General features: G+C 41.6%; 1 protein-coding gene across 6 annotated transcripts; it reads right to left on the bottom strand.

Annotated features, from left to right (window-relative positions):
• Positions 1 to 11913: 11913 nt before the first annotated feature.
• On the bottom strand, positions 11914 to 25689 carry LOC136505205 (uncharacterized). 6 transcript variants are annotated; one of them, XM_066500346.1, is made up of 23 exons: positions 25377 to 25689; positions 22756 to 25210; positions 22136 to 22327; positions 21697 to 21897; positions 20910 to 21368; positions 20102 to 20302; positions 19163 to 19621; positions 18076 to 18456; positions 17806 to 17997; positions 17415 to 17696; positions 17181 to 17318; positions 16902 to 17096; positions 16443 to 16793; positions 16237 to 16309; positions 16037 to 16143; positions 15443 to 15904; positions 14662 to 15360; positions 14205 to 14573; positions 14003 to 14084; positions 13791 to 13900; positions 12998 to 13453; positions 12543 to 12875; positions 11914 to 12465 (listed from the first exon to the last, which is right to left on the bottom strand). In XM_066500346.1, exons 1-23 carry the CDS (start codon positions 25488 to 25490, stop codon positions 12215 to 12217), a joined length of 8562 nt encoding a protein of 2853 aa, XP_066356443.1. In that variant the 5' UTR covers positions 25491 to 25689; the 3' UTR covers positions 11914 to 12214. The 6 variants fall into 6 exon arrangements, with proteins under 6 accessions (XP_066356443.1, XP_066356439.1, XP_066356441.1 ...); XM_066500342.1 differs by having other exon boundaries at positions 17181 to 17696; XM_066500344.1 differs by having other exon boundaries at positions 11914 to 12459; positions 17181 to 17696.
• Between the last annotated feature and the right edge of the window lie 980 nt (positions 25690 to 26669).

Below are 26669 nucleotides of genomic sequence, written 5' to 3'. Positions count from 1 at the left end.
ACCTACGTATATAATTCGTCCGCTTTTTTTTTATTTGGCCCACGTGTTTTTTAATTGGCCCAGAAGCACTTCAAACATTTATTACAGCCCATAACGCTTTTTTTTTTATTTGGCCAACGTGTTTTTAATTGGTCCAGAAGCACTTGAAACATTTATTATACAGAACATAACAACACACGTTACAACAGCCAACTTATATCATTCAACAATTACAACCTAGGGAAATATACAAATGATAATTCTCAGCAGAGAGCTAATACGTGCATGAATGATGTACATATGCAACTGTCAAACATATGAATGATGTACATCTGCAACTTGTCCAAGGCACCCGACCATAAATCTGCAGCAGCAAGGCAACATAAAAAATGATTATTTTAGAGGCAGACAAAACACTATCATCTGTCAACAAAATGTAATCCAAGTGATAATTCTCTCTGCGCAGAGCGACACGGGATAGGAAGGGCTGGCTGGGTCGGGCTAGCTAGGCGAGAGATTCATGGCCTCTCGGGCCTCGCGGTGATGGGTTTGGAAATGGGTGGCCCGTGGCCGGCTGCCTCGTCCTGGTTTCGGCCTTGGTTTGGTCTCCTAGGCCTTTTTCTATTTTCTGTGTATTTCTAAATCCTATAAATAAAGCACACAAACGTATGCTTGTATATATATAATCATGTAATCATGTATACGCACATTAGCAAGCAAACATTACTTAATAAGGTTTTTAAAAAATTATTTTGCCGACCCACACCATATTTTGTTCTTAGGCCAACCCAAACACAAATCATTTACAAAACCAAATAAAAAATAGATTAAATATATCCAGCAACATAAATTGCAGCAACACCTGTATTACAAGATCATAACCATGTTTCATATCAACTAACATATGTGACAAGGAGCTGAAGAATGATTACTCTAGAGTTAACAAATGCTTGTCTTCACTGGTTACCTCAGTCGGTCTAGGCCGAGGTTGTCGCATGTTCGAGCCCTACAGGGATGACTTTTTTTTAGCTTTTTCTCCTTTAATCCAGAAATTAAAAAGAGTTAAAATTATTCAAACACTCCCGAGTCCGTATTTGAAGCTTGTTTCAACTGGTTAGCTCAAGCTGTTTTGGATTAGACTTGGAGGGGCCAGGTTCGAACCATGCACAGGCCAAGTTTTAGTGATTTTTTTTCCTCCAATCCTACATGAGACTAGGGACTGACGTGGACCGGAATACTCCACCTAGGACATCATTTTTTTTCCTCCAATCCTTCTTGTTCACAGGCCACATTTTAGTGATTTTTTTCCACCAATCCTACATGAGATTTGGGACTGACGTGGACCGGAATACTCCACCTAAGACATCATAGTGTGGACCAGAGGCCACGTAGGACAAGAAGACATTTTAAAAATAATCACAATAGATTTATATTTATGACGCTTAACTATTGTCACGATCTATCGTCACAAATCCTATACAGACTGATAGTATGACGATGTTTATGACAAAGACACAGCTTGGTCATAAACAGTACGTTGGCATCCTGTTTATGACAAATAGGTGCTCTGTCATCTGGCAATCGTCACAGAAGCCCAGATTTCTTGTAGTGATGGACCGCGAGTTGATTCGCCTTTAGGTCAAGGGTCTCTTTGCAAAAGCGTGCCACGCGCGTGGGGCTCTCCTGCTGCGGGCCGGCTGTGCGCGTGTGGGCCGCGGGGGCGGTTGCGGGCCGTGCTGCAGGAAATGGTTTTCCTTTTGATTAAGAATTGAAAATAGCTTATTATTTTATGTGGTAAATGGAACTTTGGAAAATCATAGTAATTCGAGCAAGTGTCCAAAAGTAGTGAAACAAATTTTGCTTGGTTCATAAAAATGTGCTCTATTTACTGATGTCGTTATAATGAAGTTATCTTTACTGGTGTTAGGCTCGTGAAATTATTTAGGACGGCTTGACATTATCTAGATTAATATTTGTAGGAATATTAATGGCAAATTGGTGATAGCTTTAGCCCTAAGATTTTCACAGTAGGTTCATGGTATTATTCTTGCTCTATGTAATTTTATAGTCCTAGAATAAGTTAACAAAGAGAGTAGATAAATACTCCCTATATTAAATCATTAATAAAAGAAGAATACACATTTTTAGTTGCTAAGTTAATACTCGGATGGTTTCATACCTATTTAGTGGTAATGATAGGTAGAGTAGTGTGAGACCCAGCCCATTGGGCCAAGTTGGGCCGGACCGATCTCTGGTACTGTAGCACCAAGCTACTGTACCTACGAAAAACACTGTACTGCCGGAAGTTTAGTACCGTATCGGTAGTTCTGAGTTCACCGAACCAGCTTAAATAGCTAGGCCAAGGACGTGTAGTAACTTTCGGTTAATCGTTTTGCGCAAAGCGAGGACGAAAGCGCAAACGGGTTGCTACGTAGGTGGGGCCCACCCCTCGGTAGAGTGGGCCAGTGCTGTGTGCTGGGCCTGGGGCGTTACAAGTAGTATCTTTGTCATTAGAGTTAGCTTAACAAGTTGATAGATGTAGTTGTATTTTAAGAGTTGTTGTTGTCGTAATACTAAGCATTGCATTGTTATTTGATGCATATAGAGAACGAGCTATTGGAGTTCGTGACCGCGGGAGAATAAGAATATGAGGAGGTGACCAAGGAGTACGAGGAGGGGGTCCTCGTCCAGGAGGGAGCCCCAGAGCCACCGGCTGCTGACTTTGCTGACACCCCACCTGCCCAAGGCAAGTCCCGGAGCATAACCCTTATTTTTGAAATGATCACTTTATATCTATATGTTATGTGCATTTACGTTTCAGGGGTTATATTGAAAACTACATGCATAGATGTTCCTACCTATGAGTCCTACTAGCATAGGTCGTATAGCTGCTATGCTTAGGTTTTTCGGTAGCGTGAGTAACATGTCGTTACTCACAATAGGTTATTATTATTAACATTATTGTTCTCATGATAAATGGTAAGAGGAAAAATGGAGACCGAGCAGGGATATGGTATAGATTTTAGTGGGTGTGATGAGTTGTGTCCCACGACCAACGGGGCATAACTGGGTTGCATTATTTTTCCTGTCCGTGTCGGTTAAGGATCGACCATTGCTATGGATGGTAGTCAAGTCACATATTTATTATCCTAGACACATACTTGCTTATGGGAGCGGGAAGGCTCATTGCTCTCTTATCATCGGTTCTGTCTCTTTCCATATCAACTAATTGGAGGCAAGGATGGTGGAGGTCTAAGCACCGCACTAAGTCCGGGACTTAAGAGCGGAGGCTTGGAGTCCAAGTTTGGATGGGGACCTGGACCCCGTGACAGGAGGGTAGTGGGTTGGTCTCAGTTGTGCTTGGGGTACAAGCGGGGCATGTGTTTTGGAGTACCCAGCTGGGATACATTGGTTTATGAATCATCGCGTGATGTGGTACGTCATGACTATGATCTGGCATCGTAGTAAAAACTAGAAGATGAAAGGAGCTGAATATATATATCTGATTGCTCAACTCATGCTTGAAAGTAGCACAGGTGCTTACCTAGAATGGTTAGTTAATGGACTAAACATGACCGCTAATAAAATGCACCCATAAGGACTTACTATTAGTAATGCTTTTTGCTAAAAATAAACCAGCAAACCATAAGCCTATCATATCCATTGGAGTTGAAAAACTAGTCCCCTAGTTGGGTAAGTCTTGCGAGTACATTGTGTACTCAGAATTTATTTACCCCTGTTGCAGGTTGAAGGGTCGAGATGGCAGACTAGACGATGGGTGAATAGTCCTTTCTAAAATTAAATGTGTCGGCTAACCGAAATAAATATAAAAATAAACTTATCGGTCTAGCCAAGACTATATCCCTCTATCTAAGTTCTCAAGCACCTTACAAAGGTCCTAATTATGCAACAAATGTGTCATGCTAGCCATAGCTCACCTAATCAGTTCTAGAGCAAGGTCACACAAACCTACACACTAGTACTTTGCACAACCGGGGAGCTCCTATACAACTAGTGATGCAAAAGCACAAAGCTCCTAGGCTCATTAGCAAAGCTCAATAACAAAGCTACAAAGCCAAATTAGAGAGCGTAAAATACTTAGCTACACAAACTAAGCAATATGACTAATAAGGTTACTCAAATCAAATTAGCCAAGCAAGGGAGCTACTTCTACGCTATACAAGAAAGAAGGTAATTAGCAAGCTACACAAGCAAACTTATTACAAGAGCAACTACCAAGCACAATGTATGAAATGTAAATACAAGCTTGTGTTTCACGGAATGCAAACTACCGAGAAGATGATGAAGACAATGATGATACGGTGATTTTATCCTGAGTTTCACATTCTTGCCAACACGCTAGTCCTCGTTGAGATAAGCTCCAAGGTTGCCGCCGGTCCTCTTGCTTGTGGTGACTCACTAGTCACACTCTCCCACGTGGAGTGCTTACCACAAGCTCTAGCACTTGACACAGCCAGACCACTTGTCGCCCCGCACGTCTCACTCTACTAGAGTTGCTCTTTGCGGCTCCGTGGGGTGAGTATAATCCCCCTCACAATCACTTCTCTAGAGCACTGCACAATCTTCTTTGCATGCTTCGATGGAGACCACCACCAAGCCATCTAGGAGGTGGCAACCTCCAAGAGTAAAAAGCACCACTAGCTTGCAACTCAAACACCTAGTGCCACTTGATGCAATCTCACAACGCAATGCACTAGAATCACACTCACTCGCAATCGATTCGCACTCTTGCTAGCACAAGTGAGTTAGAGGGCATACAAGCACTCCTACACAAGCCATATAGGTGTGAGGGTGCTCCGCCTCTAGCCCAAGGCCGGTCAAACACTCCTTTTATATCCTCAAGGATTAAACTAGACGTTACCCCTTCACTGGGAAAAAATCGGGACGACTGGACACGCCGGTTAGAATGACCGGACGCTGGCCCCCAACGTCCAGTGCTCGGATTCAAGCCACATGTCACCTCCTTTGCTTCTAAGCCACGCGATCTCAACGGTCGATTTGTCAGTTAAGTTATGACCAGACGCACTTCAAGACTTGACCGGACTCGACACCCCGGTGTCCGATCAACTCTAGTAAGGCACCAGAGAGGTTTTTCTTCGACCGAACGTGGTCCCTCCTGATTGGATGCACCTCAGCATCTGGTGCTCACTGCACAGCAACCCCTTGCACTAACCGAATGCTGAATAGTATTCAGCCAGCATCCGGTACTCAACCCTATCTAGGTCCGGTCATGGGGACCGAGACTAGGCTACTATGTTAGTATTGACCGAACGCTCAACACCAAGTCCGGTCATTGTTTCATAGTGACTTTAACTTCTATCACTTCACCAACTTCGCTACCCTTGTTCATATGAGCTAACCATCATGTGTATCACCTTATGCACGTGTGTTAGTATGTTTTCACAAACATTTCAAGGGTATAATCACTCAAATCACATCGCCACTCGATCCTAACACGTATGTAAAGTTAGATCGCTCAAGTGGCACTAGATGACCGATATGCAAACAAGTTTTGCCCGTCTTGATAGTATGACCATCTATCCTAAACCCGGTCATAAACTTCTCTACTCACCTATGACCGGTGAAATGAAATACCCTAGGTTATACCTTTGCCTTGCGTATTGCATTCCATTTACTCTAATGTTGATGCAACACATGCACCAACCAATCAATAAATGATATGATCCACTTCATATCATCACATGATCGCATTGGTTCATCGATCTTGACTTCACTTGCTCTTCACCGTTGTCTCGGCCTATCGGCACCAAGTCATCACTCAACTTGCCCTTCACGCTTGCAACTGGTCCGTCGAGCCAAGCCTTATCTTGATCATCTCCACCTTGATCACATGACTCAATGTCATGTCTCATGTGCAATGAGCTCATTCATCATCACATATTGAGCTTTGCAACATATTCAAGCCATCTTCACCTCCATGGCATATGTTGCTCACACATATATACTTGTGGACTAATCACCTATGTATCTTACATAAACATAATTAGTCCACCTAGATTGTCACTCAATTACTAAAACCAAACAAGGACCTTTCATAGGTGTAGCTTAAAGATGGCCCTTGAGTGGAGGATTCTTCTGGTGGGCACAGATGGATCCTTGTATCTTCCGTTAGATGTTTATTTTATTTCTGCTATTTAATTTTCGTACTCTGAACATTGGTATTGTAATAATTTATTTCTGAAGAACTCTTGTTGTATGAATTAGACTAAGTATTGTAACTCGTTCTCATTATTAGATTCTGGATGTAAACGTGGATTGTTTTGAGTTCTCCCTTGGGGTGTGCTCGACGAAATCATCTGATGTAGCTCACTTTCGGGGTGCTTAGTGCCTAGTGGAAGACGAGTGCCTCCGTAAGTGAGTTATTTCGGGTGATTCTGCCACATATTGCAAGTGTTTTAGATGAATGTTGCAAAGTAGATCGGGATGTTTCATATGTTGCAATTGTTGTAAATGTATGTTGCAAGCGTATATTCCTAATGTTTTATCTGTGCTTTCAGACGTATGTTGCAAATGTGTTTATCTGGATGTTGCATATGTTTTCACATATATGTTGCAAGTGTTTTATCTGAATGATGCATATGTTTGCAATGGTTTTCAAGTGTTTTTCGGGTGATTTTTTGCAAGTGTTTCAGAAGCATGTTTCAAGTGTTTTCATCTGTCTACGTATGTTGCAAATGTTACATCTGTATATTTTTAAAGTAGATCAGGTGTTGCACATGGAATACATGTGGGAAGAGAGAGAGGGCGTGAGGGGTCCCTACGCGCAGTCTAGCGCTGCAGGCGACGTTTGCGCGGCACGGGCCCTACATGGGCGTCCGGGCGAAGGCGTGCTGGCGCGAGCGCTGGTGTGGAGTGCAGCATGCGCGGGAAACGGAGTGCAGCGCAGGCATTCGTCCGGACGTTCGGGCGTTAGCGTTACTTTAATTGTTAAGTCGCATGAGAACATTTTTTAAAATGGCGCACCAGGGTGCACTGCTGAAAGGTTACTTCAATCTAAAAGGCTGAAAGCCACTTGGTTCCCCAGTCCAGATGATAGAGCATGTTTAGCGGCCTGTATCTGGCTTATAAGCCTTGGCATATCAGCCAACAAACAGTATTTTTCTCTTACATCATACTAGCAAGCAGTACTTTCAACTATGCCTTATAAGCCAATTCAGCCAAAACGAACAGGCTGAGAGCTTCCTTCGACTTGAATCTTTATCCTCAACCAATGGCAATTGATCCTAAAGAAGATATTGGACGAGCTAGGCGAGACTTGGATTTGATCCTTGCCCCACTACAACAAATGTCCTATTCTGCTGCACTATTTCAGCAATACATTTCAGTGAACAAATAGTATTTTTTTCTCGCAATATTTTAACATAAGAATAAGCATAAGCCAAATTTCAGCGAAACCTAGAGAAATTGGAAATGAAATTTTCGGAAGCGCGTAGTGCCAAGTATTTAGAAAATTTAAAAGTGGTCAAAAGTGACAAGTATTTTGAAATGGAGGTTAGTATATGCTAACATCACTTTTTCATTTGACAGGATTTTAGCATATTGTTCCACTTGATATTGGCTTGGCAATGATTTGAAAGTTTGACTGCATGGGATTTCGCAAAAAGGTGGTAGAACAATGAGTGCGATGCTATTTAGACATACTTCCATGTTCTGCAGTGTATTTTAGTTTAAGTTCTTAATTATAGATGGGAACCAACTATTAGTGGTCATTGTTGTTAGACCTGAGCATTTTGTGGACCAAAAAAAGGCCGGTTATTTTGAGTCAAAAAAGTCCCGCTCATAACCGTCCCACTAGACAGGTCGAGCATAATTTTTCGGGCCAAGTCCAGGCCTAGGAGGGCCATCAGTTCATTTTATAGTGTAAAATAGCAAAAAACAGTATTTCGGGCCGGACGCGGGCCAAGAAATTTTTTCCCTTTCCAGTAAGGTTCGTGGGCGGACTAAAACCCATCGGGCTCGGGCTGGGCCCACGGGCCGGGCTCATTTTGCTCAGGTATAATTGTTGTCCATGTTATTAAGTAAAGATCTAAGGAAAAAACATCTTTAGAAAATTACCCCTTGGAGTTCTTATGCTTGGTTGACATCTTCATAAAACATACTTTTGTGATGGTTTGGACATATTTTTGTGGTGGTGTGCTCTCATGAAATATGATATTTCTTGTGAGTTATTAGAATTTATTTCATGGCGGTCTCTCACAAAATCGATTTCATGACGGTGATTCTCATGGAATACCTAACTCTCACGAAATCCATTCGTGAAGGTGAACTCTCACGAAATCCATTCGTGAAGGTGAACTCTTACGAAATACCAAACTCTCACGAAATCCATTCGTGAAAGTGAACTCTCACGAAATACCACAAAAAACCGTCATGGAAACATCGATGCAAACCTGGTGGCAACATTATTTTCATGAGAGTGGCCGTCACAGCCTCCCGCCATGAAAAGAATCCGTGGCGGTGAACTCACTAAGTAGAAAAATGTTTTTAGGGGCGGCTGGTAACCCTCTGTAGGGGCGGTTTTGCCAGCCGCCCCTATGAAAGTGCGGCTACAAATCACTGATTTGTAGGGTTGAGCCGCCCCTACAAATCAATTTCCAGAAATCACGAAAAAAGGGGCAAAAAATTAGCAATTTTTTTAATCCGAGGAGGACCCCCACCGGCAGCCACACACACCCTCACTCTACGGTTCTAGCATTTTTTCATGATTTTTGCACACTTTGTGCCGGCCAGGTTTCGAACCCGCGACCTCTTGCTCGCGCGTAAACTCCTCTATCACTGCATCTCATGATCACTTCTGTTTATGTTCCATTTTGGTTCCCCATATATTATACAAATCTGAGCATAAATTGATTATTTGAGGTCCTAAACTAATTCAAATGAAAAAGTTGTCAACTACAAAGTTTTATAACTTTTCGAGATCTACAACTTTCATTTTGGTAGTTTCTCCATCCGAGGTCGTTTACAAAATTTAAATTTCAAATTTGAGAAATTCAAACGTTGTTTTCCATGACAAGATGATTTCAAATCAAAAAGTTATCAACTACAAAGTTTCATAACTTTTTGAGATCTACAAATTTCATTTTTGCTGTTTTTCCATCCGAGGTCATTTAAAAAATTCAAATTTCAAATTTTTTGAAATTCAAATATAGTTTTCCTTGACAAGATGATTTCAAATTAAAAAGTTGTCAACTACAGAGTTTTATAACTTTCTGAGATCTACAACTTCTATTTTGATCATTTATTCATCCAACATAGTGGTAGTAACATTGTTCACAAATGTTACATATCCCTCTTATTGTTTATGAAACTGTAAGAGAGATATGTAAATTTTGTGAACAATGTTATTACCACTTTATCGGATGAAGAAATGACCAAAATAAAACTTGTAGATCTTCATAAGTTCTGCAACTTCTATGTTCATGATTTTTTCATCTGAAATCAAATAGTGTTCCAAAATAACGTTTGAAGTTGTTATTTTTTAAAATTCAAAATTCAAATAGATAAAACACGGTCACATGAAAAGATGGATAAAATAATAGTGGTAAGAACACAATAAATTGATAGGGCATAATTTTAGAAATTTTTAGAAAAAGAATCATCAAATTTGAAGTTAGTATGAGAGAGAAAGACTAGTTACAAGTTTTAGCCAGAGATTAAAAAGATAAATCAGAGTTCTTCAACAATTTCAAATTTTAATTTTAAACAGTATTTTCAAGTAGTAAATGATCTCAACTGAAAAAGTTGTCAACTACAAAGTTTCATAACTTTTTGAGATCTACAACTTTCATTTTGATTATTTCTCCATCCGAGGTCGTTTACAAAATTTGAATTTTAGTGCTTAATTTTTAATACTCGGCGTCTATTTGTAGAGGCACTTCAATATTGAGCCGTCCCTACAAATCCGATTTGTAGGAGCGGCTGAATATAGAGCCGCCCCTACAAATCGGGCCATTTGTAGGGGCGGCTGATAACACCGGCCGCCCCTACAAATCCATTTGTAAGGGCGGCTCATTTGGCAACCATTTGTAGGGGCGGCTCAATATAGAGCCGCCCCTACAAAGAAAGTAAGGCGTTGCTACAAATCGTTTTTTAGTAGTGACTCATGAAAATATGATTTTCGTGTGTCTATTATCGTGAGTGTAGATGTGTGACGGTATATTCTCACGCATTATTTTCGTGAGAGTAAAACCATATTTCGTGACGTGTTTTGCACTCTCATGAAATATCTGGTTTCTGGCAGTGGGTGACAAATTCCTGAATGTCACTTAAAAATTACTTTCTTCAGATTAGTCATAAATTTACCACTCGGATATATTGAGCATCGTGTAGAATGACTAGCGTGACTCGGCTCTAATTGAACCATGACCATTTTAGTTCAACAGTAGTAAATTGAAACTCTTATGCTAGTTAGATCTATAAAGATTTGTATTTTTTACAAATGTGCTGCAAAATTGAAAAAATGAGACCATGTCGGGATTTCTTTTTTACCTGTTGCTGATCATTACAATTAACTTCTCATATATTCAGATTTGCTCCTGACATGCATCAATTCGTGACTGTCTAACACGCAGGATCAAATAGTTACTCTTTGCCATGTTCAGTTTAGAACCTATCCGTCTTTGCTAATGCAATTTGCAGTGGCTACTGAATTGTTCAATGACACATAACTACTTCTATTAATATGTGTTTCAGTGATATATGTCCTTGAGCTATCAGCGGTGGAACCACTTCACCTATATGGAATATCAAATACTTCCCTTGTGCCTTGTACAGTGCTTCAGTTAGAAGTTTGTAGATCAGTTTCTTAGAGGGAAAAAAAGGCTTGCAGATAGTATAGCTCTTGGCCTTAGGTGAAAGATAGAGATTTGATGTAACTAATTAGTAATTGCTACATCCAATTTGGTGTTATCAAATGAGTCAGTGGGCTCTAAAATCAATCAAATAGCTACTCTAGGAGTTTACGCCTGCATGCTACGTTCTGACAGAATGATTTCTCTAGATCTGCATGTGATACTGCTATCTCCCCAACATTTGCTATCTCTACAGATGATGCACTTGCGATGATTTGGGGTTTTGAAATTCCTAGCACAAGTTCTTTCCTATGATGGCATGGGCAGGGTTAGAAGACATGGAGCTCATCTTGCCTTTTTCTCATACAATGATTCACAAGGATTACATACATGGTAAAAACATAGATAATTTTCCTTCACTTTGCTTTTCTCCTATTTGTTCTATACTCTGTCTGTATCCACAGCAACATTGATGAAGAGTTAGTTGTATAATGCTCTGGTTTGGAAAATGGTTATTAAAATCTGCCTTTCTTTTGCAGAGGATCTAATCAGGACCTTTCTCCCTTTTCTGGATTCTGGGTGCAACCTTGGAGGTTTTCACTTGCATGGTTATGATATTGTTTGTTCCTTTTAGATGCAATTCTTAGCATGCTAAATTGTTCCCGATTACCTGAACTCTAAATATAATGCATATACAGGACAACATATTCGAAGTGCCTGCTTGACATGTGAATTGTGCATGATGTGAACTTTGAGTTTCCATTCCTGGTAATTCTATTTTTTGGCATATGTGTTCCATGTGTCCGCTTTTTTTTGTTTCTTCTCTTGCTCCTGCATTGACTAGAAACTAATATCTTCAGTTGCTCTTGCAAAAGCTATAATTCATATTTAAAAGCTGAGAGGTAGTTCTGCAAGACTGCAAGTTATCATGCCCAAGAGAAAGCAGAGCTGTAGATTTGGTAGCATTGATTTGAAGAATGACGAAGGTGGCATGGAAATGTGTTGTATAATTCGAAGATGAGCACAGCATTGCCATTAGCAAAGCGGTTCAAACCCCAGCGTGGACATGGCACGCTAAATGCGATCCCCATTGCAAGAGATCGATAAGACCAGTCGACGTGACACAGGTATATTTAAACGGAAAGCACCGAACAGCACGACCGGTTTAAGCTAATTAAGATCCAAACAGCGGCTAACACCTGGTTAGCCACTTGCATAACACAACTCGATCAATCTCTACTACAATGGGCACGCACACTAGGTTAAATAATGCACGCAGCAGCTTCGTCGCAACACGCTGCACAAATACACGGACCGTTTTCCGTGAGATGAACACCTAACTTTCAACCAAAGGTTGAACACAGACACGATACACTAACAAACGAACCACGACCTACCATATGTCAGTGCTCCCTTGGTCTTCCGCTGATGGGCTGCAGCGCTCGCCTTGATGAGTCCTTACCATCAGCATTCGGCTTGACAGGATGGCCAGCTTTAACAGCAGGTGTGTTCTCTATGTTCCTGAGCAGCGCGATTGCTGATTGACTCATGCTGTCCCTAGGCTTCGGACGAGCGGCGCTCGTAGCGATGTAGCTTCCTTTTACGGTGCTGGAAACTTTGAAACTCTGCTGCTTAGCACGGAGTTCATCTATACCTAAAAAAAAACATCAGTGAGAAATTGAGCAACACATCATGTCGAAAGATATGAACAAGTCAGGAGCAATATTATACCTATTGAACCCAAGTCATTGTTCTGAAAATATGCAGATTGTTCAGATCTTGGAGCAGGAAGATCATTTGGGTGATTATCTTCATTGCCATCCAGCTTATTGTTAAGCTGCTCATCTGGAACTGGCAACACTGATGCTTCTGCAGTAGGGATCAGACCTATTTCCATTTCTGACTGTTCAATCTCTACAGCTTCAGGCACACTGCTAGACGGGATACCAGGAGGGGTTTGGTCTTCATTATTTTGATTGTATTCCTCATGATCCTGATGGAGCGGTTCAATATTACAAGTCACTTGCGTACTGGTGCTTTCATTCACATGCTGCTGGCAAGGCCCTGACATAGTAAAAGCTAGAATGAGAGAATACACAGAAGGAAAATTTTACAGATAACTTTGTTAAAGTCTATGTATGAGTCAAGATTCAAGAATATATAAGAACGAAATCATTAGAACTAACCTGATCCTGAAAGACTCACACACTGAAATTTCATGGATTCTTCAGCAGATTTAGGTGAAGAAAGGACTTCTGGGACCTCCTGTTTCTGGCAAGAGTCTATATGGAAGTCTTTGGGCAATGGGTACAGATCCCTTTTTGCTGGCCCAGTACAGAAATTTTCAATTGTGTCTTTATCACAGCTAAAGCTGAGTTCCTCAATTTCATCACTCATCTTAGTGCTAAGCTGCTCATCAGGTATTTCTGACATTCCAGAAATCAAGGGCACCATCATTGAACTTCCTATTCCTTCAATTGGTGCATCTTCAGTCATGTTTTCAACAAGGGCTTTTGGACTGAATTTGCCTTCATTAGGTTCGTTGCACTCTTTATGATCTTGATGGACCACTTCGGTACCACAACTAAATAGCCTGGAGTTTGCTTCAATTAAATGCTTCTGGCTGCGAGATTGACAAATTCCTAACAGAAGAGAATTAATCATGAGGCCATACACAAATAAAATCTATTGCTCCGCCCAGTGCCAAATAAGTGTTGTCTTTGGTTGCATGCAGTTAAACCATCCAAACTTCGGTAATCAATACCTTTTAACATTTTGGGTTTCAACACATAAAATTTATTTGAATAGTTTTGTCTGAAAGTAGTTTGGAAGTATAATGGCTCTTATATTTTATATGCTTGACAAATTACAATATAAACTAGAAGTCAAAATTCCCTTTAGTGGACCCTGGACTATGCCAAACAATACAGATATCAACAAAGCATCTTTCCCTCAGCGAGCAAACAAGTTCAGGCTTACCATGTCCATTGGAGTATGATTTTTCTTGGAGGATATCACTATCTGAAGTAGGCATAGACTTTCTTTCCACTTTCTCCTCACAAAGCACTTCCACGGCGGCAACAATATCCCTGTGGTACAGTGATTGTCTGATTGCAAGGTCAAAAAGACTAAAGGAGAGACCACATATGGTTCATAACATTTGCAGCTTTAGTAATGCAAAACAAAATTACCTTTCAATAAGATGGGCATCATCAGCCAAATCAATCTGGACTGATGTAAGTGAACCTTTCATGTGGCTAGACCTCAAGAACCCTAGGTAAAACAGTATCATTCAGTTATTTCTATGTGAGTTATGAGGATTAGAAAGCATGATGTTGCACGACATGAAGACTTAATAAATGAGAAGTTTGATAGCACACAAATAAAATTTACCTCCACTTTCTTTGACTTGCATGGGAACAGACACGCAACTCTCTTTTTCTTCATGTCTGCTGAGATCTCGACAAGGACCTTGGTATGTATCAGGTTCAGAAGAAACATGTGTGTCAACTAGTCTCTCGACATGGCAAATAATACGTTCATCCCTTCCGCTCTCAGCACCTGGAAATGCAAGATTATCTTGCAGATCAGACTTTTCAGTACTTCCCTCCGAGAAAAGAGACTGCAGGTCCATGACTAAGTGTCTGGGATCTACCGAGCTAGTTCCAGTATAATTCTTCATTCTGCACACTGCTTCCTCAGACAAAGCACCTTCATATTTATAATCAGGAGTTGCTAAACTTGATGAAGGATTCCCAATTCCTGATACATCATTTTAAAAAATACACATTAATTGATAACTAATAGTTTAAGACGGCTTCAGGTTCATAAATCACATGAAGTTACTAACCTGCTACACCAGAAACAATTGTCTTCCCAAATATAGTGCCTTGAAGAGATGATTCCACTGAGAAGCCATCTAAAAGCTCTTGTCGTGGGTAATGATCCTTAGGATAATCTTCTGGTAAACCAGAACCAGATGGAGTTCTTTCACCAACAATGGCCACAATAGATCCATTGTCTGAAGTATTACAAACATCTTTATCACAGTTAAGGCCAGATACTATAATGTTTGGGCTTTCCAGCTTGGGGTTAAGCTGCCCATCATTCAAATTAGACCTCTCTTCAGATGGGGGCAGCACCTGCCCGCTTTCTATGCACTTGGCAGTAGCAGCAGCCTCAACAATATCATTTGTGCAGGGCTCAGAAGCAACTTGCTCTACCCTATCCACATTGGATCGATCTTTATGATTGTGACCCTGACGCAGCATTTCAGTATTGGAACACCCAATCAGTTCATCCAAGTGAGACAGATCAGAGCTATGGTGTACTTTAACCCGTTGTTCAACATTGATTGATTCATCTCCAGAATTTTCAGCACTTGGGAATGCAAGGCAGTCATGAGGATCAGATTCTTTCGTGTTTCCCTTCGAGAACAGGGACTGCAGCTCCATGAGTAATTCTCTGGGATTTGATGAGCATGTTCCAGCATAATTCTTCATTGTGCACGTAGCTTCCTCAGACAAAGCACCTTCATTCTCAATTGCATCTGGCACATTATTGGAACAAATAAACATTAGTTCAAAAGCAATAGTACAAGTAGGAGATATAAGCGTATAAATAATACTGACCTACTCTACAACCAATTTTCTCCCCACACATAGAGGACCCATCAAGAGATGTTTGCATTGAGAAGCCATCTAAAACCTCCTGTCTATACTCGGACGAATCTTTTGATAAACCAGAACCAGATGGAGCTATTTCACCAGCAACAGATCCACTATCTAAAATGTTACCAATATCCTTATTGAAGTAAAGACCAGATTCCACAACTTTTGCTCCCTCCAACTTGGTGTTAAGTTCCCCATCTTTTAAATTTGATCTTCCTTTACCTGAGAGTAGTACAATTCCCCTTTCTATGTACTTGGCAGAGGCATCCTCAATAATATCTTCTGTGTCATCACTGCATTGATCATTATGACCCTGATGCAGCACGTCAGTATTGGAACCCAAACATATCTCATAGTTGTCACTGTCAGGAGTGTGCAGTGCACTGCTCAGTACAGCATCAGTAATACCATGTGCATTGCCATCTGCAGTAGGTTATGTATAAAAAATATAGTCAAATCTAAAATATATCCAAGCATGCTTTTAGTCTTGAGAGACCACTAATTTTCTGTATAAAGAACAAAGGTCTAGAACTGTAGAATCAATAAAGGATGTACCTGGCCCATTGACATTTGTTTTCTCATATGAAGCTTTAAGCTCTTCAGAATGGACAAACTTCTTACTTCCTTCACCCTCACAAGCCACTTCCTCGAAATTAATGACCCTACAAAATTGGTTTCCCATCTTAAAATAATCAAACACATACCATTCCCATTACATATGAACTTTTAGTGGTACGACGAAAAGATATGCTTACTCCTTTATGTGCTTTGCATCCAATGAAAAGACTGACAGGACCCGTTCTTCATCAAGGTTAGCCTCTGGTAATCCTAAAAAAATGAACAGTTCTTATGGGTACCACTTAAATGGCGGGAAATACCTCATTTCTATAGGTTTTGAGGAATCCAAGGAAATTATGAAGGGGGGTACTATAGAAGAGGGGAAAAAGTGTGATGTCTATACCTTCCATTCCAATATCTTGCTGGGATGTTCCCATACAATCATCATTTTTGGAAATATCATCGTGTGAAAAAGGTTCTGACACATGAGTATTTTCGAGTGCAGATTTCACATGGCAACCTTTTGAATCATCAAATCCATTTTCAGTATGAGCTGTTGCAGAAGCAAGTGCACCATACCCCACAGATTTATCTATGCTTTCCTGTGAGAACAAAGACTCCAGGCCAAATGGTGATTGTCCTGCACTTGGTAGAGGTCCCGTGTTCCTTGAGGGCAATACTGTTTCCTCAGGCAAATCACACTCATGCTTACACTCTGGTTTTGCTGAACATAGTGAAGGTTTCTCGAGGTCACCTGAGACACATTTATACATTATTTGCAAACAACACTTAACCCGATAGTACAACTGGAACTGATACACTCACTATTTACTTATCCAGCCACCATAAAATGGATGCTTACCTTCTTGCCAATCGCCCTGTTGCACCTGAATTATAGCCTGTTGATTAAGAATATCTGCAACAAGCCTTCCGTTCTTTTCAGTAATGCTACAACCTGATTCTGTACCAGGACTAGCAAGTTCATCGTTTAACTTCATGTTTAGGTCAGTCTTGGCAGGAATATGCTGATCATTACTTTTCTCCTGAGCTAAAACTTCTGAGAAAGGGGAAAGGATACATTACAAATTAAAAAAATATAAGTGACCAATTAATATCAGAAACTCTTATGTAGGATTCATACCTTCTGCGACACCCTCATCAACATCAAGTTTCTTGTCAGCATCACATTCAGTAGGTTGCACATCATCTTCCAGACAATCAGATCGCACATAGAAACCAGGTGTTACAGGGGTGCTAGGTTTGTTTCCACCATCAATTTCTACAGCAGTGTTTCCACCATCAAATGTGATGTCTATACCTGCCATTATATAATCTTTCTGAGATGTATGCATACGATCATCATTTTTGGAAATACCTTCATGGTGTGAAAAAGGTTCTGACACAAGAGTATTTTCGAGTGCAGACTTGACATGGCAATCTTTTGAATCATCTAATCCATTTTTAGTATGAGCTGTCGCAAATCTCATAGATTCATCTATGTTTTCCTGTGAGAACAAAGACTCCAGGCCAAATGGTGATTGTTCTGCACTTGATAGAGATCCCGTGTTCTTTGGGGGCAATACTGTTTCCTCAGGCAAACCACATTTATGTTTACACTCTGGTGTTGTTGAACATGGTGAAGGTTTCTTGAGGTCACCTGAGACACATTTATGTATTATTCCCAAACAACACTTAGCCCGATAGTACAACTGGAACTGATACACTCACTATCCACTTATCCAGCTATCATAGAAATGTATGCTTACCTTCTTGCACATCACCATGTTGGACCAGAATTATAGCTTGTTCATCAAGATTATCTGCAACAAGCCCTGCGTTCTTTTCAGTAATGCTACAACTTGATTCCGTACCAGGACCAGCAAGTTCATCGTTTAACTTCATGTTTAGGTCAGTCTTGGCAGGAACATGCTGATCATTACTTTTCTCTTGAGCTTCTGCTGAGAAAGGGGAAAGGATACATTAAAAAAAATATAAGTGGCCAATTAATAACAGAAGCTGTTATGAAGGATTCATACCTTCTACGACACCTTCATCATCATCAAGTTTCTTGTCAGCATCACATTCAGTAGGTTGCACATCCTCATCTTCCAGACAATCAGATTGCACATAGAAACCAGGTATCACAGGGGTGCTAGGTTTGTTTCCACCATCAATTTCTACAGCACTGTTTTCTGCATTTCTGGAATAGCTTTCTTTGCACTCCTCTGCAAACATTAACTCAAGATCAAATGACGAAGGTCTTCCATCTGATGAACATCCCTTATCAGCATTCACTACTGGAAGACTAGTATCGTCAGCAGCACCTTCCAAGTGCAGACTTGTCGAAAGAGGGTTCCCTATGCTGCACCTGCTGGGACATTTCCCCAGATCAGCAGCTCGAATGCTTTCTTCAGCAACTGCATTGCAGACAATTTCTGGATTAGTATCTGATTCTGATATTAGCAAGGCAGCTTCAGAAACTGATGAATCGTACGATAGCATTAGAAAATGACAAAGACCACTAGCCAATTTTTTTCTCAGTCAGCAAGGCAATGCATTGTCGAGGAGTTACACAAGAACCAGATGTTGTGTTCAGAATAGAAAAAATAAATAGCTCAGATAGTATAAGAGAACAAATGATAATGAACCATAGGCCTAGCTGTGTCTACTGTCAACTGAGTTCAATATGCACTAGCCATGTGTCTACTGTCAACAGAGTTCAGGATTCTTCAGTGGTTACCCATTTCGATATTTCAATTTTGCTCCATTGGAGATAGTTAACATGGTTTTAGCAGTAGCACTAAGCCACTAACGCATCTGAACACATGACACAATTTTGCATATTTTTCTCTATGCTCTTCAATAGTGAGAGCCATTGCCAAAACATCTGAAGATTATGCAAGTTTACTATAGTGAATTGAAAAATCATGCAACAAGATTAAGAAGTAGTACAGATCTTTTGAAAAAAAAAAACAGTGAAGAAATTATATGGCAGGTTTTGAACTTCCAATGAAATTGAAAATGCAAGTACCAATCAACTGGCACAGGTGAATTCATATGTTTAACAGACATTATCTTCCAAATCAGTAAGTAGTTGTGGATACAGGATCAATTTGGTTGTACCTTTACCAGTCTCTTCAGCTATTATGTCAGTATCATGTTGCAGACTTTTGGCGTAGAGACCAGTGGACATGATATCAGCAATGTTCTTTTCCCCAGACTTGCTTGCATTTGCTTCCAAGCCAACTCGCCCTTCTCCGGATATAGGGCTTCTCTCTTCACAATCTCCAACAGTATTTTCTATATTTTTGGAATAGCTTTCTTTGCACGCTTCTACAAACAGAAGCTCAAGACCAAATGACGAAGGTCGTCCATCTGATGAACATCCCTTATCAGCATTCAGTACTGGAAGAATACAATCATCAGCAGCACCTTCCAATTGCAGACTTGTCGAATAAGGGTTCCCATTGCTGACCCTGCTGAGGCATTTCCCCAGATCAGCAGCTCGAATGCTTTCTTCAGCATTACATTGATTTTCTGGATTAGTGTCTGATTCTGATATTGGTGGGGCAGCTCCAGAAGCTGATCAATAGTATGATAGTATTAGCAAATGACAAAGGTCATTAGTGAAGAGTTACACAAGAACCAAAAGTTGTGTTCAGAATAGAAAAAATTAAATAGGTCAGATAGTTATGAGACAACAAATGATAATGGAACCTAGGCCTAGCTGTTGCAGATAGAAGAAACAGAAAGGCTATTAAAAATAATTAGAAATACATGTACCCTCAATTTGACATAGATGAACTCAGTACTCCCTCCGTTCCAAATTATAAGTCGCTTTGACTTTTTTGGTACATATATTTTGCTATGTATCCAGATATAACATATGGCTAGATACGTAGCAAAATGGATGTACCAAAAAAAGTCAAAGCGACTTATAGTTTGGAACGGAGGGAGTATGTTTCAAATTGGTAAATGAAACACAGTGCAGACGACACAACTTTTCATCATCATCTCCCAGATCCGTAACAAGTTGTGGAACAAGTATTAAGGCAATATTACCTTCACCAGTCTCTTTAGTCAGCACATCAGAATCATGTTGCAGATGTTTGGTGTGGAGATCGTTACAAAAGATGCCAGTTAGAGGTTTTCCTGCAGATTCACATGCACTTGCTTCCGAACCGACGCTCTTTTCAACAGCTACAGGGCTCACAGCATATTTTTCTCCATGCTCTTCAATAGGGAAAGCCATAGGCAAAACATCTGGAGATTTTGCAAGTTTAATGTAATGAATTGAAAGTCATGCAACAAGATCAGTAAGGCCCTGTTTGGTTGGGCTTTTGGCTTTAGCTTTTGGCTCCAAAAGCCAAAAGCCCAACCAAAGGGGCTGCTTTTGGAGGGTGTTTTTTCAGAAGCAACTGTTTTTCCGTAGTTCATTTTTGAAAGCTGGTTTAACCCTGCTTTTGGCTTTTGGCTTTCTGCTTTTCGAAATTGGTGGAATAAAAAGCTCTTCCATAGTTGTTTCAAGAGAGATAAAGATAAAAGGTATATTTTATACTTGTTTAACCAAACAGCTTTCAGCTTTTCTACAGCTCACAGCCCACAGCAGCTTTTCCACAGCTCACAGCCCACAGCAGCTTTTTCCCACAGCCACAGCCCAACCAAACAGGGCCTAAGTAGTACAAGCTCTTTAGAAGAAAAAAAACAGTGAAGAAATTATATGGCAGGTTTTGAGTTTTGACCTTCCAATAAAATTGAAAATGCAAGTACCCATTAACTGGCACAGGTGAATTCAGATGTTTAACATACATATTATCTTCTAAATCAGTAGGAGTAAGTAGTTATGGATACAGGATTAGTCCAGTTGTACCTTTATCAGTCTCTTCACCTATTATGTCAGTATCATGTTGCAGACTTTTGGCGTAGAGACCAGTGGACATGATATCAGCAATGTTCTTTTCCCCAGACTCGCTTGCATTTGCTTCCAAACCAACTCTCCCTTCTCCGGATATAGGGCTTCGCTCTTCACAATCTCCAACAGTATTTTCTATATTTTTGGAATAGCTTTGTTCGCACGCTTCTGCAAACAGAAACTCAAGACCAAATGACGAAGGTCTTCCATCTGATGAACATCCCTTATCACCATTCAGTACTGGAAGAATACAATCATCATCAGCACTTTCCAAGGGCAGACTTGTCGAATAAGGGCTCCCTTTGCTGACCCTGCTGGGACATTTCCCAAGATCAGCAGCTCGAATGCTTTCTTCAGCATTACATTGAATTTCTGGATTAGTATCTGATTCTGATATTGGTAGGGCAGCTCCAGAAGCTGATCAATAGTATGATAGTATTAGCAAATGACAAAGGTCGTTAGTGAAGAGTTACACAAGAACCAAAGTTTGTGTTCAGAATAGAAAAAATAAATAGGTCAGATAGTTATAAGACAACAAATGATAATGGAACCTAGGCCTAGCTGTTGCAGATAGAAGAAACAGAAAGCCTATTAAAAATAATTAGAAATACAAGTACCCTCAATTTGACATAGATGAACTCAGTATGTTTCAAATTGGTAAATGAGACACAGTGCAGACGACACAACTTTTCATCATCTCCCAGATCCGTAACAAGTTGTGGAACAAGTATTAATGCAATATTACCTTCACCAGTCTCTTTAGTTAGCACATCAGAATCATGTTGCAGATGTTTGGTGTGGAGATCATTACAAAAGATGCCAGTTAGAGGTTTTCCTGCAGATTCACATGCACTTGCTTCCGAATCGACGCTCTTTTCAAAAGCTACAGGGCTCACTGCATATTTTTCTCCATGCTCTTCAATAGGGAAAGCCATAGGCAAAACATCTGGAGATTTTGCAAGTTTAATGTAGTGAATTGAAGTCATGCAACAAGATCAGTAAGTAGTACAAGCTCTTTAGAAAAAACAGTGAAAAATTATATGGCAGGTTTTGACTTTTGACCTTCCAATAAAATTGAAAATGCATGTACCAATTAGCTGGCACAGGTGAATTCAGATGTTTAACATACATATTATCTTCTAAATCAGTAAGTAGTTATGGATATAGGATTAATCCAGTTGTACCTTTATCAGTCTTTTCAGCTATTATGTCAGTATCATGTTGCAGACTTTTGGCGTGGAGACCAGTGGACATGACGTTAGCAAGGTTCTGTTGCCCAGGCTCGCTGGCATTTGCTTCCAAACCAACTCTCCCTTCTCCGGATACAGGGCTTTGCACTTCACGATCTCCAACAGTGAAATCAATTGATAAACCATCTGGTGATTTTGCAATGACAAAGACTGCCTTTCAGTATATAACAAGACAGTAATGGGCAAAGCTAATTACAACATCACAAAATCAATAAGGTGGTCATATGCCATCTGGTGATTTTGCAATGACAAAGGCTGCCTTTCAGTATATAACAAGACAGTAATGGGCAAAGCTAATTACAACATCACAAAATCAATAAGGTAGTTATATGCCATCTGGTGATTTTGCAGTGACAAAGGCTGCCTTTCAGTATATAACAAGACAGTAATGGGCAAAGCTAATTACAACATCACAAAATCAATAAGGTAGTTATATGCCAGCTTTTGAGCATACAAAGAAGATCAATAAAATATAATTGTGATGATGATTGTCTACAACAGATAAATTGGACATAGCTAAAGCCTATAAATTTGGCAATGCAGAAATAAATTACCTAGCATGTCATTAGCACCCATGTTAACCTCACCTTTGCTCATCAATGATTTGTCCTCTGAGACATCAAAATTGTGTAGAACTAGTCCAGCGATGCAAGATGATTGGTCTAATTCCCCACTTGTTTCAGATAAATGGCTATCAACAGCCTGAATGTCAGAATGTTCCTGCTTACTCTTATCTGAACTTTCATTTGCATTGTCACCAGATTCTGACCCAGGTATCACCACACGTACACTCTGCGCTGTGGAAATTTCTTCAGTGGGTGTCACTGTTACAAGCAATGGTCCTGAAGAGTGCTCTTCTCTTGTGGCATTAACCTGACCAAATTCTTGAACTCTGCTACCAGACTCCTTATTCTCATGAGTAGCTTTGTGTGCATCCTTTGTTGCTTCCCTGATAATTATGTCATCACTTGCCTCCTTGACAGACCTCACTTCTTCTGAAGCAGTTGTCCGTATCCTCTTTGAAGACCTTCCCTTTAAAGTTGTGGAATTTGATGCCTGCAGTGTTCCCCCTGTGTTACCTTTTTCATTTGGGATTTGTGCATTCTGCTGCTTCCTGAATTTCTGTCCATCAAAATCCTCCATCTTCCTGGAATCATTAGCTGAAGAGGATATTTCCAGCGAAGACCTTTTGTGCTTCCTCAATTTCAAGCCCTCTTCACCAACTCTTTCTGGTTCCCGTGCAACTATTTCAGTGTCATCCATGCTCACTTTTTCAACTTCATTAAGAGCAACAGATTTACCTGTTGATCTCCTCATAGGAATTTTTGATATTTTTTCCTCATAAAGACCATTATTTTGTTCCTCAAACGGCACTGCAACCACAGACCGCCTTGATCGCCTAATAGGTTCCTTTACTTTCTGTTGCCTCTCATCATCTTGACATTTACCACTTTGAAAGTGCTCATTTCTGGCAATTTTATTCTGATCTTGGTTCTCCTCATTAAGCATATTAGGAAGAACAGACTTCCGTGTTGATCTCCTAACATTCATCTCAGCATTCATTTCTGCTGCTAGAAGTCCACTATTGTTCTCAAGTATATCAGGCAGAACAGATTTGCGTGATGAGCGCATAGTAGATTGCTTCACAACAAATTGCTTCTCCACATCTTTGCCCTTAGCATTTTTAATTTCTTCAACAACAGCTTTAATATCTTTAACTGGCACTACAGGTTTCCGCATTGATCTCCCTTCATGTGCTTCCGTATTCTTTTCTGCAACGAGACCCTTCTCTTTCTTATGCAATTCTGAGACAACGGATTTACGTCTCGATCCCCTAACAGGCCCTTTAGTTGCTGCTTGCTTCACCGCATCTTCACTGTTAGCATTTTGAATCTTTTCACCAATACCTTTGATATCTTTAACCGGCACAATTGATTTCATCATTGATCTCCTAACATGTGCTTCAGGGTTCTTTTCTTCAATTAGATCATTCTCCTCTTTCTCAAGTGTAGCTGGGACAACAGATTTACGTGTTGATCGCTTAACCGGATCTTTAACTTCTGGCTGCTTCTCAGCATCTTCAGAATGATTTCTCCCTGATCGCCTCAATATGGGAGCCTTATTGGGAGCAGCAGTTTGTTCTTGATTTTTGTCCTCCACAGAAGATGAAACCTGTTGATGCCTACGAGTAGGTGGCCTACTGGGTTGCGTCTTGTTTTCCAGCTGCCTGGCAGTGTGAGTTTCGTCCACCATACTGTTGTTAACCTGGACAACTCTGCTCCTCAAAGACCTGGTGACAGGAGTATCATTTCTAGGCACATCTGAGACTGTAGGCAGCTCTAAATTTGTTCGTGCATCTCCGGTCTTCCTCCTCCTCTTGTTCTCAACGACAGTGGGTGAGATTACAACAGGTGCTGTTGCGCGAGATCTTGTAATCCTAGCTGATACGTCCACCTGAGCCGAATTCTGCACATCAGGCTCACTGTCTTGAACCTTAGCAACAAGTTTATTACTACCACCAGCTGCTTTTCCCCTCCCTCTCTTCTTCTCAACAACAGGAGGCAACACAACACCAACCCCCACCAAACTTGACCTTCTCGTCACTCTAGACAAAACCCCAACCTGAGCACTGATAGCGACACTCTCATCATTCTCCTGGTTCTTGCGCTTGCGCTTCCTATCAACAGCAACAGCCTCTCCTGCTTCCTCAGCCTCAGCAGCACACACTGAATTCCTCCTGGACCGCCTCACCGGGACATCTGCGGCCACCTCTGCAGAAATACTATCTTCAGCAGCAGCAACAGCAGAGTCAGTACGGGCTTGAGCAGACTTTCCCCTTGTCTTGGGAGCAATCGGCGACCAGATGACCCGAGACCTCAGTCTCCTTGCCTTCCCTTCCTCCGCCGCAAAAGTAACCTTCTTCGCCTCGGCAGCATCTCCGTCTGTTTGCTTCAGACACCCCTTCCTCGCCGGCACTCCGGCCACCTCTTCCTCCGCACTAGCGGTCCCCTACAACAACAAGGGAAATCAACCCAACAGCAGCATTAGAAGGAGCAGTACCGCGAAACATTTTCATAGAAAAAAAAAACAAATCGAACGTGTGGAGCATTTCCACGAGCACTTGGCGGCTCAACGAGGATTACTGCCTTACGGGGGTAGCGCGTGGTGTCCTTACCGAGAGCGCGGCTTCGAGACGAGCGACGAGGTCGGCGTTGGAGCCCCCGGCGGGGAGGCCGTGCCGCTTGCAGAGCGCCTGGAGCTCCCGCCGCTTCATCCCCGCGAGATCCATCCCCGCGCACGCACCTCCAGCCCCGCGGGAGATCACCACGGCCTGGCCATCTCTTCCTCTCCGGCGGCTCCGGTGCGGATCCCGGTCTCGCCCGTTCGAATTGGCGGGCGGCGCGACACGCGACGAACTGCTCCCCCTGTCTCGTACTGTTGTTGGGCGGGACGGCGGCCGAGATGCCGTTTTTTTTTTTTGGGGGGGGGGGGGGGGGGGGGGGGGGGGGGGCCGCCTTTTGGGAACGTTGGGGGAGTTGAAGTGGGCGGTGGAGGTGGGTGCGTGGCGGCTCCTCGGGTGGGGGACCGAGGGCGCGTGCTCCTAATCCTCCTAGAGCGGTGGTTCGTACACTGACCGGTGGGGCCAGAGATCGTGAGCGCGGTGGGGCCGCCGTGGCGGTGGGAGCGGTGCGGAGGCTTGTAGCGGAAGGAGGCGGCAGGTTTCGAATTTGGGAGTTCCCGCCGCCCACAGTGCGACGGCAGGTGAGCGGGCGCGCGGGAGCGTACTGCTGGGAATGGCAAGCGGTGTATAGCTGTTCCACTCCTATGTGGGGCCCGTAGGACGGAGCGGCACGGTCGACCCCCATGTGTCGTTTGCCTGATGGTGCTGAGAAGTTTCCCACAATTAAAGATCCAGATCACGAAATTTCATTTCAATTATTTGCGAAAGGATATCAATTGCTAGAACCCTCGATAAAAGAAAGGAATGCTGTGTATGAATCACTCACCTATTCTTCCGAATTATATGTATCCGCGAGATTAATTTTTGGTTTCGATGTGCAAAAGCAAACCACGAGAGTTTAGCGGTCTGTTGGCAGGTTGTATTTGGCTTATAAGCTTTGGCTTATAAGCTTTGGCTTATCAGGACGTGTTTGGTTCCGTGTATCTGCGCGTTACGATCAAGATAAGTCAAAAAATCCCGTCAAACGAACTGTGACGAACGCGCGATGGCCGGTTGAAAACGAATGCGGGCGGGCGTTTCCCAAAACACGGCCTTGGAGGCGCTTGGCTTAAACACGGTCGCGCGTTCGTGAGTTGCGGAACCAAACAGGCCCTCGGTCAACAAATAATATTTTTCTCTCACGCTAAATCAGCCAATGGTACTTTCAATCATGGCTTATAAACCAATCCAGTCGAAACGAACAGGCTGTAGATGTGCATATCGCTTTCCATTCCACCAGTGTGAAAG

Source organism: Miscanthus floridulus, chromosome 14 (assembly GCF_019320115.1).
Source record: "Miscanthus floridulus cultivar M001 chromosome 14, ASM1932011v1, whole genome shotgun sequence".
In the NCBI taxonomy this organism is placed as follows: domain Eukaryota; kingdom Viridiplantae; phylum Streptophyta; class Magnoliopsida; order Poales; family Poaceae; genus Miscanthus; species Miscanthus floridulus.
This window is presented reverse-complemented; position numbering and strand designations above follow the sequence as displayed.